We start from the raw sequence: 14,986 nt of genomic DNA, 5'->3' as shown, positions 1-14,986 counted from the left end.
AGGTGTATGTGCATCGGAGTTAGGAAGTCTCGAGTTGATTATCACCGAGCTTCCGTTTCGGTGTTAGAATCGCCGGTGTTGTGGCTTGGCTCATGCTGCGTCTCATTCTCTGGTGTTGGCGTCCCCGTTGCAGCAGCACTGTCAGCGGGTTTAGTGTTCTGGGGTTTGCGGAGAGCACCACCCAGCCATGCAAGCCCACCACTCCACGAGTCACTTAGGCTGCGGAGACGGGTCACATCTTCGTTGGTGTGATGTGTCGGTATGGTGTTTACTTCTGTTGGGATAGCTGACGTTGAACGGCCAACCTCCGCGGGTCTGTCGGCAAGGTTGGTGGCGGACTGGAGTCGAGCAGTTGCAAGTGAAACCGCCGCATCACCATTTCCCTCCAGAGATGGATCTACAAAAGCGCCATCGAGCTGGCGCCGACGTCCCAATCTCCGCCTTGTCCGATCCTTGAGCGGGCTACCATCGCCACGTCGAATAGAATCGGCGACCACGGCAGTGAAGCCACCGGAAAGTGTGGGAAGAAGAGGCCCAGGGGAGAAACGGTGAGAGATGGAGTTGCGCAGAGCGCGCCGCGATGGTGTTTCAAGTGGAGTCTCGTCGCGAATAGGGTGGTTGGCTTGATCTAAAAGCGTGGGGGTTGAAGCACGTCGGACCGTACCGGCGTTTCCATTAGCTCCCGTTGCTTCTTCAAGACCTGGTGCAGGAGGGAACCGCAGGAGGACAGTTGAGGCTTGTGGTGTCTCGTCTTCCTGGTTGGGAGGTGTAACGGGGCGGATATCAGACTGTGGATTTACGCCAGCATGATCCTGAATGTCTGCCCATGGGTTGGACATGCGAGATGGGGGTCGCAATGGTGAAGTGAAGTCAAACGATGGAGCAGACAGAGGTGATGCATCGATCAAGGACCCACGAGGCGAAGAGGGCACAGCGGAAAGAATGCCTCTAGGAGTAGACTGATCATCATCAACTCCATCAGTGCCTTGGCTCAATATGGAGCCCCTGGGAGACCGTGGAACGTCATATTGCGGTGCTCTGGAGACGCCTGATCTCTTCGGTAATTGACGGCCAGACGGGGATAAATCAATGCTGTCACGATACCTTTCACCATTGAGTAAACCAATGGACCCCTCCTCATCTTCAGATGAGAATGACGACTCGTCGTCGGCACGGACTCTGCCGCTCGTGATGAAGGAAACTCCGAGGAAAGTCAACAGACATCCGCCAACAAATTTTGTCGCGCGCTCAGCCGTTATGGATTCAAAGTCGCGGTAAAGGACTCCACTTCCGATGATAACAGCGAGAGTGAAGAGAACAAACTGCGTCGGGATCACCTGGGTGGAATCGAAGCGTTGCAGAGCACGATTGATATAACGGATTTGCATCAATGCACTAGAGACAAGGACGAAGACAAGCAGATAGGTGATAGGGAATGTAATAACATGCCACAAGGTGCCAGACAGAAGCGAAGAGACACCTTTCGTAGAAAGAGCTGTGTATCCACCTATTTTATACGAGTCAGCACCAAGATCAAAAGGAAACAAGCCCCAGAACTAGAATTACTAGATATAAACTTACCAAATAGTGCAACGAGCCCAACATCGATAAGGATCGATCGCGAGCCATACTTGTGGCTTGCCCACATGAGACCTATAATCAACAATGTGGTCAATCCGAGATAGAGCTCGAATTCCCATCGCGTGATATTTGCCCAAATCTCTTCAGGTCCAATTTGTTCCTCGGACGATTTAGCACTGAGAACGACAACGACAGCACCGGCAATAGAAACGAGCACGCCCCAGAGATCTCGCTTGCGGAATTGCTCCTTGAGCAAACACGGCGCAATGATACAATTCGATATCAAAGCTACAACTCCCAACGGCGAGACGATCGACGCCGGTGCAAAACCGTAGGCCATGAAATTGCCCAATTCCCCCACAACCATGAGCACGATTCCAGCCCACCAGTAGGGAGACTTAAGGTAGGATTTGCGGTTACCGTCTGCGCCATCTTTGCTTCCGGTGCTAGTAGCCCGCGAGCTCGAACTAGTGTTCCTCCCCTCGGTGTGGAGGCCATCTTCATCGCGATAAGGTTGGAAATCATTCTGGTCCGAGTCTCGATATTGGGCCGGGGATCTTCTCCTCGACCCGACGCGGGTTCCATTATTTCCATATTCCCCGCTGCGATTCTTGTCCTGTTCCCATTCCCTTGCGATCCGAATATGCGCGTAGCGTTGGATATTGAGAGCTAATGAGATCAAAACATTGCCGCATAAAGCCGTGATAATTCCAATCAGCGATGACCATTCATGCATGCTTCCCCCATTATTCCCATCATGGTTATCGGGGTTTCCTGAGGTGGAGTTTGGTGGTGCGATAAAAAGTTGGTTGATAGAAGATGCCGCGAATGTGGATGATCTTGACGGGGAGACGGCCGAAGAAATAAGACCAGGCAGCAGGCTTGCTACCAGCGACGACTGGAAGGATGCCATCCGTTCGTCTAAAATGGTGCGATCCTATTAATCAGGTACTGTTTATCGTGCGCTTTGGCGGGGAAGCTGTTTTTTGATTGTCAAACACCCCTTTACACACCCCAGCTCTTCGGCGGGTACGGCCGATCAGAATGAGCCCCCAGATTCCACGGTGAACATTTGATCTCAAGTTGCAAAAGACCGCATTCTGTTCCGGGTAATCCGAATTTCTCGAGGATTATCACGGATAAAGGTATTGAATATGAAGAGGGTTAGGCGGCGAGCTTACAGAGCGGAGGCGCGCCTCGGGGGCCGCGGAGAGAAGTGATATGTCAGCACCAAACAAACTCCCGGGGGAGCCGATTCCAAAGCTTTCAAAGTGCCTTGGAGCCTATGCGGTAATTTAATGTGACTCAACACAGACACGAATGGAAACAACGCCAAAGACGACGCTTGCACAAGGTCAAAGCTCGTGAGGTTCTTAGCATAGCTATCATTGGCAGTTCGGGCGGGTAGTTTGAGATCGTCGGGCTCTTGGGGGACGTCATGGAGCAGCAAAAGAGGGGACAACACAGAGCAAATGTAAGGAGCTGCGTCTGGTTGGACTTGTTTCCCTATGAAACTACAAGATATACTACATATTGCATATTTCACAAGCAGCTAGATTTGAGTCATTGTAACTCAACGTGGCCAAAAAAAAAAAAAAAAAAAAAAAGAAAAACATTTTGAATAGTGTACATCGTTAAGTGGATCATCGCTTTGCTTTCTTCTTTTCCGGTCCTTGTTCTTCACCATCACTCAGTTCCGCGTAGATAGCCTTTGGTTGTGTTTCCTTGTATGCCTTGGTGAATATAGGCTCCTTCTCCGCCCGATCGGCATATTTCAAAAGTGCTTCACGCGGATCCTCATCTCGCATGGAACTGAGTGGAATATGCTCGAGAATATGTTTCTCATCTGGGGTATTTTTGGCGAACGGCGTCGTGACTGGCAAATGCGGTCGACGAGGGTCGCGGGAGCGACCAGACGCTGTAAAGCCAACTGTAGGATGACGAGCAGACCTGGTCGCCGAGCTGTAATGCGGAACTCCGTTGGAACCGACGACGACCGAATCACCTGCCAATACCTGATTCAAGTCTGTGGTTACGGAAATTTCATCGACATGGCGGAGTTTTGGTGCCTTGGACATGACCGTCGCTGCGCCCTTGGTGGACATGGTCGGGTTGTAGAGGACGTGGGTTTCGGCATTGGCGGAGCCCGTCATAATCTGGTTGAGCTTTTCGTGCCATAGAACAGTAATCAAGGGCGACCCCGGCGTCACAGGAGTGACGAGCTCTGGCTTGAGAGTGGCGGGGTTGAGGATATGCAGATGGCCGGTTTGTGAGCCTGTGATAATATTGGCAGATGAAGGAGAGAACTGAATGTTTGATGTCGGGTAGCGGGAAGATGTCGAGGTATGTGTGACAGTTGTGACTGGAGTCTTGAACTTTCTGGTATCCCAAAGCTTGATCGTATCATCACCACCTCTGGTGATAACAAGCCTTCCGTCGGAACTGATATCAAGACCGCTTGTCCACGTATCTTTGACATGAGCATCTCGGATTTCTGCGCTGGGTCTTGTGTATGGACCGTTTCCACTCCACATAACCAGGCTCCCATCAAGAGCCGCACCTACCAAAACATCGGCGCCTCCTTGCTTCGGGGAGCCCCATGCGATGGCAGTCATTTTGGTCCGACCAGCGGAGCCAGCCGCCCGTGACTTGTGCACGATCACCTCCCTCTGCGAGCGGCCGACACTGGCATCCCAGATGCGAATTGTGCTGTCGGTTCCAGCAGTGGCGCATAGGTTAGGATCAGACGGGCTCCATGCACCGCAAGTAACCTCAGACACATGTCCTTTGGTATGGTGCAAATCTCGTAGATACATATCTCCCTTCGCGAATTCTGTGAGTATCTCACCATCCCGGCTGAGAATCCGTGGCTGCGGAGTGGCAGTCACAGCCAGAAAATAACTTGGGGAGAGCGGATTGAATGCGGCGTAGTGCACGGCGTGGGTGTCTTGGGCTGCCGTCGCTTTCTTGGCTGAAGGATCGACGGACTTGAAAGCGCGGAGTGTGGATGGAGTCATCGACGCAAAGTCATATAGTTTGAGTGTGCAGTCGGTAGAACCTGTGATTAGTCGCGCCCCGGAGGGGTCCACGGTCATGGTGGTCACGGCACGCTCATGAGCCTTGAGAACGAGCTCATGCGATACGGGAAATTCATCCTCATCATCATCTGAATCGTCAGAGTCTTCATCGCTATTATCATCACTGTCTTTTTGCTCATCGTCGCTCCCTCTTGCTTGTGCGCTAGGGGCTGTTATGCCAGTGCTTAGTTCATTGCCCTCGGGTTTCGGAGCCGAAACATTGGCACGCTTCGATCGGTCGATCTGGGATTCAACATCAACCGATTTGGCCTGCTTCCCAAAGCTAGAGGGAAAGAACTTGTTGAATGCCTCCTCGTCGAATTCATCCATGATTGAGTGTGTGCGAAACTTTGCGACAGATGGAGGGAGAGGCTTCGACCTGATAGTGAGCTTGTTTGCACTGTTTGCAATCTTTGAACGATAAGCCGAAGTGCTTGGCGCGCGCAATGCTCGCGTAGTGCCTCTGTACAAGAGACGATGTATGTTCTTTAATGTATGTTTACGGGTAAATTTAAGGAAATTGCTAAGTGTTGCGCCCTTTAGATTCGTTCGTTACTCGATTATTACAATACACAGGGACCTAACTGAGTACAGGTCTCCAGCGCAAGCACTCTGGCACTCTACCCTCGAAAGGATTACCAGCGCTTACAAGTACAGACCCTCCACAGGACCACCGTCCTGCTTGGTCTTCATGATACGCTCACGAGCAGCCCGGAAATCGTCCATCTGCACCCTCATCCGGCGCTCTCTCAGGGCCATCAAACCAGCTTCGGTACAGATGGCGCGGATGTCAGCACCAGAGAGATCATCTTTCTGGTTGATGAACTCCTCAAGATCAACGTCATCACCGAGAGACATCTTCGATGTGTGCAGAGTGAAAATCTTCTTCTTGGTGTTTTCTAAAAAAAATTGTTAGCAAGCCACAACAAAATAATAGGCATCGAGGGTATCATATCACTTACGGTCTGGGTTCTCGAAGAGAATCTTACGGTCGATACGACCAGGTCGGATCAAAGCTGGGTCCAGGGTTTCAATCTTGTTAGTGGCCATAATGACCTTCACGTCACCACGATCATCGAATCCATCCAGCTGGTTCAGAAGCTCGAGCATGGTTCGCTGGATTTCTCTCTCACCACCAGATTGTGATTCGTATCGCTTCGTACCGATAGCATCAATCTCGTCGATGAACACAATTGATGGTGCATGATCAGCAGCAACTGAGAAGATCTGGCGAACCAAGCGGGGGCCATCACCAAGGTACTTCTGGATCAGCTCACTGCCAACAATGCGGAGGAAGGTTGCGCTGGTCTGGTTGGCAACAGCCTTAGCAAGTAGTGTCTTTCCGGTACCTGGGGCACCGTAAAGAATAACTCCCTTGGGAGGCTTAATGCCCATCTCTTCATACAGCTCGGGGTGTAGCAAGGGCAGTTCCACGGATTCTCGAACTTCTTGGATTTGTTGCTCCAGACCACCGATATCAGCGTACGATTCTGTGGGCGCCTTGTCCAACTTCATCACCGAGACAAGGGGATCAGACTCCTCCGTCAGTACACCGACAACAGACACTGACTTGTGGTGTAAAAGGATACTGGCACCCGGCTCGAGGAGATCTTTATCGACGAAAGACATGATGGATACGTAGTACTCAGGGCCGGTGGCGCTTGAGACAATAGCATGGTCATCATCAATCAACTCTTCCAAGTTGCCGACACCCATCGGGCTGCCTCGCATGTCATCGACTCGACTCCGCTCATCGGCGTTCCGATCCATCACATCCAGGTCACCACCTCCCCTGGCGGGATCCTGGGTGGCCTGGGCCTTGGCCTTGCGCATTCGTTCCATGTTCTCAACGTACTCTTCTTCTAACAGCAGGTGGTCGTGAACACGCTGCATGCGAAGATATCGGAGCTTGCATCGCGATGTAGGGTAGATATCGGGGAGCTTGGAGGCAGTGCTTGGGCCGGCAGCCTTGCGCTTCTTCTTTCCAAGACGAGTGGTAGGTGGTGGGGGAGGTTCGTATTTGGGCTTGTCCTTCTGATGAAAGAAAGACGGTCTCAGCGCTAGTTGTGTAGTAGAGGAAACGAGTAGGAACATACCTTCTTATCCTTGTCATCGCGTCCATCGCCTCCAGGGCCACCGCCCAGGTTAGACTGCTGTTGACCCTAGTTTTGAATGTTAGAATGCAAATCGAGATGGCCACCCAAAGGCTGGCAAGATTGGGACACTCACCATGTTTGTCAGCCACCGAGAGGGAGACAATCAGAGTCCCTGGGTGTGAAGTTGCAAATTGAATAAAAGTAGGGTGAACCACGAGCCTTAAGTGGTATGGAATGATGAGAAAGGCTAGTCGAAAGGGATGGATTGTCAATGCAGATGTGGTGGTATCGCTGGAGGTCAGACGCTGGGCGAGCTGGAAGCTGTTAGGTCTACACGTGACTATATGCGCCTCAGGCCGCAACTGCGTCATTCACGCCTTGTTGCCTTAAACGCCGGCACCTTGCTTGTACCTAAGACATTCTCAAAGACAATCAAACAAATTTATATCCACCGAGGCTCTATACTGGGATTTATTTACCTTACAAAATTCAGGCTTAACACTCGTGTTTCTTTTCTTTCTCTCGAAATCTATATCTCACGTGCATATAAGAGGGAACAGGTGACAAGTATCTGAGCTCATCTCTCATGCTGATTTTCTGTATAGTTCCCCTCCTTACATAGGTGAGATCCTCGTTTATCTTGACTTTCTTTCAGTTCCCTAGAGAACTTGACTTTGTACTCTGGTTGTGATATTTTCTGGTTGATCTGGAGGTTTCCTAACACCCATCCTCCTACTATTAGCCCCACTTCGCCTTCCTCTCCACGGCAGTTTCGCTTTTGTGCAGTCTCTTGGACAAGGCGGAAATAGATCTATTTGACCCCACAATTTACACATAAAGTGGTCTTATCCTTCAACATCTCTTATTTGACCTCTTTCTGGAACAAGCCCTCGAATCATCATGGCTAGCAATCGTATGCGTCGCATTGGAAAAGAGATTGCGGACATTCACGCCGATGCCCACTCTCAAATCAAGGTCGAGCCATTTGGCAACCAGGACGATGTAACTCACCTAAGGGGTTCATTTCCAGGGCCACCCGGTACCCCGTATGAAGGTGGTACCTACGATATCGATATCAAAATCCCCACCGACTACCCTTTCCGCCCACCTACCATGAAGTTCGAGACCAAGGTGTGGCATCCAAATGTCAGCAGTCAAACAGTCAGTGCCCTCTTCACGACATCCATATGAAAGAGAAAAGCAACTAGGTTCTAACAGCCAATGTAGGGTGCAATCTGCCTCGACACGCTTTCCAGTGCTTGGTCACCAGTTCTGACTATCAAGTCCGCTCTGCTTTCGCTGCAATCTTTGCTCAGCACACCTGAGCCCAAAGATCCCCAAGATGCTGAAGTGGCTAATATGCTTCTCAAGTCACCCAAGGAATTTGAACGCGTTGCACGCGACTGGGCAGTCATCTATGCTGGAGCTCCCGCGGGTAGTGCTGACAATGGCAGCGGATCAAGCCTAAACGACACCCAGCAAGGAGCTGGCGAAGACAGTCTTGTAAAGTGAGTCGTTCTTCTTGGCATTTGTTGGGTATTTTTACTGATTATTATCTATAGATATGATGGATACAACAAGAATTTGATCGACCGTTTCACCAGCATGGGCTTCGACGTTGATCGTGTTGTGGCTGCTTTCCGATATGTCGGTGCCGACCGACGAGGAGGTCAATATTACGAGTTGGAAGAAGGTAGGATGGGTGATATTGCTGCCCGACTTCTCGGTGAGTGATGTATATTCTAGTGTTTGTGGAGAATTCGGGATGAAATGCGTCAAAAAGCAAATATGTACATGTATGTATTATCTGGCACTTAAGACTTTTCTCCTTTCCTTTTGGTGCCTCGTCCTTGTCGCTTTTTGATCATCGGGACGTCTTTATTTGCTTACTGAACATGAACTGCGTATGACCTTGGAAGGGGGAGTGACCTAAGTAGGCTAAATCAATAAAAATAGGGGATTGATCCAGTCACCCCCCCCCTCTTGGATACTGGCACACCCCTATGCCTAATTTATGCCTGATCCTGCCTGATTCCTTAAGCATTAATATATTCCGCCAGATATAATTCTACACTTTTGAATTCTGGTTTATATAGTAAAGAACGTACGTTTCTAGTCAGAATTAAATACTTATTTCGACTGGTTTTATACTTTTTATTTCTAAATAACACTTCTTTTCTCTCTATAATACTTACTTAACTTCCTGTCCCTCGCTATATCTATGTCTACGTCTACGTTAGACTGCGGCATATCCTCTCCATTGGATATTGGATCACATACAAGGTCAAGGCTAGCGGTACCTTGGTAGTCCTATTCTAGTAGCAACCGAAAACTTTATCACCTTCCTCAGTATAGTATCTAAAGATGCACTTTATCCGCTTTTATCGAAGGTAGTTCAGTCTGTAAAAAAGGTAATAGATACTAATTTCGAAGACCGCGGTAAGATCATTTAGTGTTTAATCGCATTGAATAAAATTCGAGCTACTGAGGAAGCGTGTACTTTCATTTGATATTGAACAGGCCTATCAGGGCTTCAAGGCGACTTTAAACTAATTTGGGGAATCATTTACTCTGGTGCACCGGCAGGGCGTTCGCGTGGGCAGTAGAGATACTAGATACATGTACTATGTATCAAAACGCTCATTAGTGATTGCTAGCATAATATACCTGTATAGTACCAGGAATTTATTTTTGCATTTCTGCTCCGCTATGACTAAGTTCATACCCTCTATCTGCTATCTGCTATATGTTGAAGGCAACCTACAGGTAAGACTGCTTAGAGTAAAATAAAAGCCCTATTCCGATCTCGGGGGGGCTGTAAAACCCCCAGTGTGCCAAGTATCTCTCTAGATTGCTCGCACTTGCAGCCTTAAACTCCTCCAGCTTCTCTGGTGTTCTCTTTTCCAAAAAGGTGTCTATAAACCAATAGGCCTCGCACAGATCCTGAGAGAACCACCATATATCTGCTATATCTCCCGCTTTATCGATCGTAGATGGCTTTTTAGCTCCTACGTCAGACAAAGCATTTTCCCATGCTCGAGCAAGTTTCCACTTATCTTCGACCCCTTCCTCTTCCTCCGCAAATGGGAACCCCTTCAAGATATATTTGCGTAGAGGGTCATTAGGATCGGAGCTTCCAGGAAGTAAACCATCTAGATCCCAGAAGGAAAACAAGTACTCAGAGATTGGCGCACCAATATGAGCGAAGTCAAAGTCTAGAACTGCACTTAGGCGGTTGCTTCTGCGATTGAAGAGTAGGTTCGACATGCCTAGTAGAGAATAGATAGTTAGATATTATGTTAAAACAAAGAAGATATCTTAAGTAGACATACATAAGTCTGCATGTATCAGAGTTGGCCGTTGTTCGGGAATTTCATCTAGAAGCCGGCCGAGCCCACGAGTAAAGAAGTCGTCTAATCGTTCCCGTAAACCAGGTATATCCCGCCACCCATTCAGATAAGCACTTCGGTCGCTCATTTTCAGTTGCCAGATACACATTCCTCTAACAAATTGTGGATAGGTTTGGAAGGGTCCACCACAAGGTAGAGTTGAGATCGTATTCACGATTTCACCTTGCTCATCGAACTTCAAGCCACCATACATACTAACAGCTTTAGGAAGTTGATAATCCTGGAAAGCTTTCACAACCTGTGCAATCTGATAAAGCAGTGACTTCCGAGTATCGTGATCTAGTGCAAGGATCTCATCTGGGCTTAGCGAGTCCCCTTCCATAAATTCTTCAAGGATCCAGCTAAGAGACAAGGGATCGGTAGATGTCCTATCTTCCCATCTCTTATCCTCCCATCCGAACACTCGTGGGATCACTGAGGCATCTATAGCAGATAATGCATCGCGGGCTAAAGCGAGGAACGCAACTTCATTCCGAATTCGCACAGAATTCTCTAAGTTCACATTGTTCTTAGAGATTCGTAGCACCATTTTCGAGGTCCCTACTGGGATTACCGAGGTATAGGGCTTTAAAACCCCAGTCTTGGTCCGCCCTAGCTCTGCGAGCGGCTGCTCTAGGTGAATAAGGTAGACATGGTTGTTCTTCGCCTTTTCCATATCCTCGATTGTAAAATCATTCTTCTGGATTCCGAAGTGCATCGCAACCAAGGAGGCCGCAAAATCATAATGTTGGCTCTTGAGAGTGGTCATCATGAGAGGTGGCAAGGGAGTGTGTGTTTTCCGAGAATTCGAGAATAAAAGCATCAAGATTCATATTGTGCCGTACTTCGTCCTATATATGAAAGATTATAGGGAGTCCGACGGACACCGATATACACTACCTTGCTCTTTCGAACCCTGTAAATGGCTCCAATTTGGGACACGACACGCTATTCCAGATACAGGCCTAAAGCCTTCCTCGGTGATCCCTTATTCGGCGAATCGCACCACTCAGCAGCGAGGAGCAATTGCAAACAGAGAGAAAAGCTACCATTCATCACCAATATTCTACCCTACCACGACAGCTCGAGAAGACCCAACTATGCATGCACGCTACCAATATAAAAAACAATATTTTTACAAGTTCATATATTGATTTAGTTAAATACAAATCCTGAAATAGTACTAGAAAAATACCCGAAAATGACACCTATCAATCTTCGTCAACCTCCTAATTAGGAGGCTGGTATTTATTGGCAGTAAATCTAATAATCAACGCTTGTGGCATGCTATGGGAGCGGGCTGGCACCTCACTCCCATCTCTTGGCACTCCCATGGGACCAAGTGATGGGAGTTGGCAAGGTCTAAAGTCGAGTAAGCATTATAGAGAGAAACGAAGTGTTATGTAGAAGTAAAAAGCATAAAACTAGTCGAAATAAGCATTTAATTCTAACCAGAAGGTACATTCTTTACTATGTAAACCAGATTTCAAAAGTGCAGGATTAAATCTGGCAGAATATATTAGTGCTTAATATCAGGGTGTTCCTTTTGGGATTCTGTACAAGGTTTCCTGAGTTGATGCCCGGTCAAAATATCTGGTTTGGAAGTGGCCTAGGGAAATCATATATAGAAGCCTTGATACCGGGCGAGCGGTATGAGCTAGTGTGGCCAGGTGATGAGATCCATTAGTAGAGATAGGATACTATCGATGAAAGTTTTGCCAATCACCCCGATCCTCCTGCCCGAGCAATTCTTCCTGGGCCGCATCGTCGTTGATCGACCTAAACCTCCAGTCTAGAAACGCCAAGACCGAAGTGGTCCGCTGTTTGTTGGAGACTTGGAATTAGGGAAGTAAAGAGTAGCATACCCGGCCTGTTTTATTTCACCATAACGATGGTATGAACTACGGGTTTAAGGACCTCGTTTGGACAGGCCGGCCTATAGTCTTGCCTGCATCCAATACCTTGGAATTTACCGTTGTGGAATGATAGATTACACTCGTTCTTATAATTTAGTAAAGGAGGAAAGAAGGCACCCGTTCCGAGAGGATTTTTGATAATATAAGGCAGTGCAAGAACGGAAAACTTGAACTTTGCGAGTTTGCCCAGCGGCTTCAGTCGTTCATGAGTGTCTACGCCCTAGCTATGCTGTGCGAGACAACTCATAAGTCACATATGAGATGTGAATGGATTGTATTGGGCGGTTTATGTATGTCGAATATTTGTGACATGGTTGTTAATCGATATTAAAAGCAATAAAATATGACGAAATAGAAACAAAGTGATGGTTTGATGTCCCTCAGGTGTAGGCACCTGGGCAGAATTGGAGTGAGGGTGTTATCGATAAGCACCAGCTCTGACCTCCGGGTCAAAGTGGATGAATTGCTGGTCCTCATGGAGAATTGTCAAATACTTATTCTCATATATAGAACGGCCCTGCACTTTCCACCTCTTCTTACTCGGGATTTCTCTTAGGTGATACTCTAACTAGCCGGTCGTTATCCCCGTCCAAGAATAAAGGGTTCTAGCCTTTGATTCTTCCAAGTCAAGAGCACCAACACTATGATTGAAGACGACATTTACCGTGCCTCGTCCCAGTACCGACTGTGGTCATACACGGAGCCATCTCTACAATCTCTCCGAGCCTCGACAAATGCCGTTGCCAGCGAGCGCGTGCGCGCCGCTTTACGCAGATCGCGCGAAACTCATCAGTCGACCGCATCCTCCGCGGCGGGAACACCACTACCGGAAAACAATACGGATATCAAGAACAAAGATGAAAAAGATGTCGAATGCTTGACACCGGAGGAGGAGCTTGTGCTCGTGCGGTATTACTGCGAGAAGACGCTGGAGCTGGGAGAGACATACAAACCACCAATCCCTACAATGGTCCGGGTATGTTAAGCTCCAGGGCACTTCCTGCTCACCTTGAAAGTCATCGCAAATAAAGCCCAAGAAGCTGACTTTTCTCATTCTGTGTATACAGGCCACCGCAATCCAATACCTCCGCCGCTTCTACCTAACCAATTCACCCATGACATACCACCCAAAGTCGATCATGGCGTGTGCGCTCTTCGTCGCGACCAAAACCGATAATTACTATATCTCTCTTCGGCAATTTGCAGATGGAATTCCTGGTGACACAACGACAGAGGATGTCATCGCACCAGAGTTCCTACTCATGCAAGGACTCCGTTTCACTTTCGATGTACGGCATCCATTCCGGGGACTTGAAGGCGGCGTCATGGAACTACAAGCCATCGCACAAGGTCAAGGACAGGCAGCCCCCCATCTACCATATGAAACTGCCGAGGACCTCCAACAAGGACTGTTGTCCATCGCACCTCCTCCCGTCCCATCGTCCTCAATGTCAGATCGAATTGCCCGGGCCCACGGCACAACTCGTGAGCTGTTGAAATCCGCCGCGCAGATGACAGACGCCTACTTCTTGTACACACCATCCCAGATCTGGTTTTCCGCCTTTTTACTAGCGGATCGTCCCCTAGCCGAGTTTTTGCTAGATGTCAAACTTGGTGGTCCTGTCACAGCCACAATCCCCGCCCCCGAAACAGACGAAAATGGCCTGGTGAACCCTCTATACGAAATTCGCTCCAAGCTACATCACGTCTTGAGTGAATGCTCTGCTCTTCTCCAATCCTACACACCACTCTCCTCCGACCCCGCACAAATGAAGAGCCTCAAGCGCATCGCAAAGAAACTATATCATTGTCAGAACCCCGAGAAGGTGAATCTGGCTGCCGCTCAGAAACGGGAGTCGGCACAACCATCTGCCGCTGTTCAAAGCGATACTGGAATAGTCACTTCCGAGAGCGAAACAGAACGTCTGGCGAAAAAGCGGAAGTTAGAACAAGAACAGATACTCCGTCAGGATGGTGATGTTTTCGGTCCGGAGTTGGTCACTCAGCGAACAAAGCAGTAATGGTCATTGCAAGCCATTGAATCTAAGTCCACAAATATCTTAATATCAAATACCAAAACCGACAAACACTACTAGATGCACCGAACGTCAGATTACGAGACTTATATGTACCCTACAAATCCATAAGCAGCCTCAACACTATATGTAAAAAATAAACATAAACACAAAATATATTCAAAAGGGCAAATTATCCAAAATATCCACCAAAATATCCGCAACTATCAAAGGCGCCGCATCACCGGTAGCAAACTCATCTTTAATCACGGTCAGTTCCCACTTAATCGAGAAGCAAATATCCTTAATAGGAAGCGAACCCCAACGGATACGCACGCGGTTATCATCGCGGATCCCGAATCCGCCGACCTCACCCAGGAATCCGATTTGAATGACCCGCTCGCAGAGCTCCTCTAGTCGTGTGCTCATCTCCTCCATGTCAGGACTTGGGGATGAGCTCAGCAGGGCAAAGACTTGACATTGGAGCTTGTGAGTGAAGGTTTCGCAGGCTTGCGTGTAGATCTGTTGGAAGTTGTGGGGGCGTATGCGAGCTCCGTCCATTATGATGGTGGGTATGTGTAGCTACGTGTAGAAGTTAATTCATGTATTAGGGCTTACCTAGTTTTGGTTTTGGTTGTGGTTGTGGGAAATCAGATGGGATGGTAGATAGGATGGGAATTGTAGTGAGATTGAGGGTATTTATATACTGTTTTGTTGATGACTTGGATTTCGTTCTTTGTGAGAAAAAGGGGAGAAGACAATGAGGGCTGTTATGGCCATTGTTTATGTTCTTTGTCCGGTGCATCGCCACGGTGTGTTCTATTAGCGTTGGAATAAGATAACACAAAAGAGACGAAAGGCATTGGCAATTCCTGAATCGGTCCTATGGCCAGCCATCCTCGGAGTCATGAC

At 48.4% G+C, this 14,986-nt stretch overlaps 7 protein-coding genes across 7 annotated transcripts; 2 read left to right on the top strand and 5 right to left on the bottom strand.

Moving 5' to 3' along the window:
* Positions 1–41: 41 nt before the first annotated feature.
* On the bottom strand, positions 42–2,494 carry N7487_000780 (DUF803 domain membrane protein; the record flags this gene model as incomplete). The annotated part of the gene is made up of 2 exons (XM_056868528.1): positions 42–1,507; positions 1,582–2,494. 2 exons carry the CDS (start codon positions 2,492–2,494, stop codon positions 42–44), a joined length of 2,379 nt encoding a protein of 792 aa, XP_056733312.1.
* Positions 2,495–3,224: 730 nt separating this feature from the next.
* On the bottom strand, positions 3,225–4,988 carry N7487_000779 (WD40 repeat domain-containing protein; the record flags this gene model as incomplete). Its single annotated transcript, XM_056868527.1, has 1 exon — positions 3,225–4,988. One exon carries the CDS (start codon positions 4,986–4,988, stop codon positions 3,225–3,227), a length of 1,764 nt encoding a protein of 587 aa, XP_056733311.1.
* A 315-nt stretch (positions 4,989–5,303) lies between these two features.
* Positions 5,304–6,890, bottom strand: N7487_000778 (proteasome regulatory particle base subunit RPT2; the record flags this gene model as incomplete). The annotated part of the gene is made up of 4 exons (XM_056868526.1): positions 5,304–5,557; positions 5,621–6,692; positions 6,755–6,820; positions 6,888–6,890. The coding sequence occupies 4 exons, from the start codon at positions 6,888–6,890 to the stop codon at positions 5,304–5,306; spliced, it is 1,395 nt and encodes a 464-aa protein (XP_056733310.1).
* A 764-nt stretch (positions 6,891–7,654) lies between these two features.
* Positions 7,655–8,488, top strand: N7487_000777 (E2 ubiquitin-conjugating protein UBC1; the record flags this gene model as incomplete). The annotated part of the gene is made up of 3 exons (XM_056868525.1): positions 7,655–7,915; positions 7,982–8,262; positions 8,317–8,488. 3 exons carry the CDS (start codon positions 7,655–7,657, stop codon positions 8,486–8,488), a joined length of 714 nt encoding a protein of 237 aa, XP_056733309.1.
* Positions 8,489–9,514: 1,026 nt separating this feature from the next.
* Positions 9,515–10,912, bottom strand: N7487_000776 (phosphotransferase family protein; the record flags this gene model as incomplete). Its single annotated transcript, XM_056868524.1, has 2 exons — positions 9,515–10,023; positions 10,087–10,912. 2 exons carry the CDS (start codon positions 10,910–10,912, stop codon positions 9,515–9,517), a joined length of 1,335 nt encoding a protein of 444 aa, XP_056733308.1.
* Positions 10,913–12,702: 1,790 nt separating this feature from the next.
* On the top strand, positions 12,703–14,080 carry N7487_000775 (TFIIH complex kinase subunit CCL1; the record flags this gene model as incomplete). The annotated part of the gene is made up of 2 exons (XM_056868523.1): positions 12,703–13,035; positions 13,127–14,080. The coding sequence occupies 2 exons, from the start codon at positions 12,703–12,705 to the stop codon at positions 14,078–14,080; spliced, it is 1,287 nt and encodes a 428-aa protein (XP_056733307.1).
* A 174-nt stretch (positions 14,081–14,254) lies between these two features.
* Positions 14,255–14,635, bottom strand: N7487_000774 (uncharacterized protein; the record flags this gene model as incomplete). Its single annotated transcript, XM_056868522.1, has 1 exon — positions 14,255–14,635. The coding sequence occupies one exon, from the start codon at positions 14,633–14,635 to the stop codon at positions 14,255–14,257; it is 381 nt and encodes a 126-aa protein (XP_056733306.1).
* Between the last annotated feature and the right edge of the window lie 351 nt (positions 14,636–14,986).

This window comes from Penicillium crustosum (genome assembly GCF_028827405.1).
Source record: "Penicillium crustosum strain IBT 35664 chromosome Unknown utg000001l_segment0_segment0, whole genome shotgun sequence".
Taxonomy (NCBI): domain Eukaryota; kingdom Fungi; phylum Ascomycota; class Eurotiomycetes; order Eurotiales; family Aspergillaceae; genus Penicillium; species Penicillium crustosum.
The sequence above is the reverse complement of the archived record's forward strand: the minus strand, read 5'-3'. Positions and strand labels throughout refer to the sequence as shown.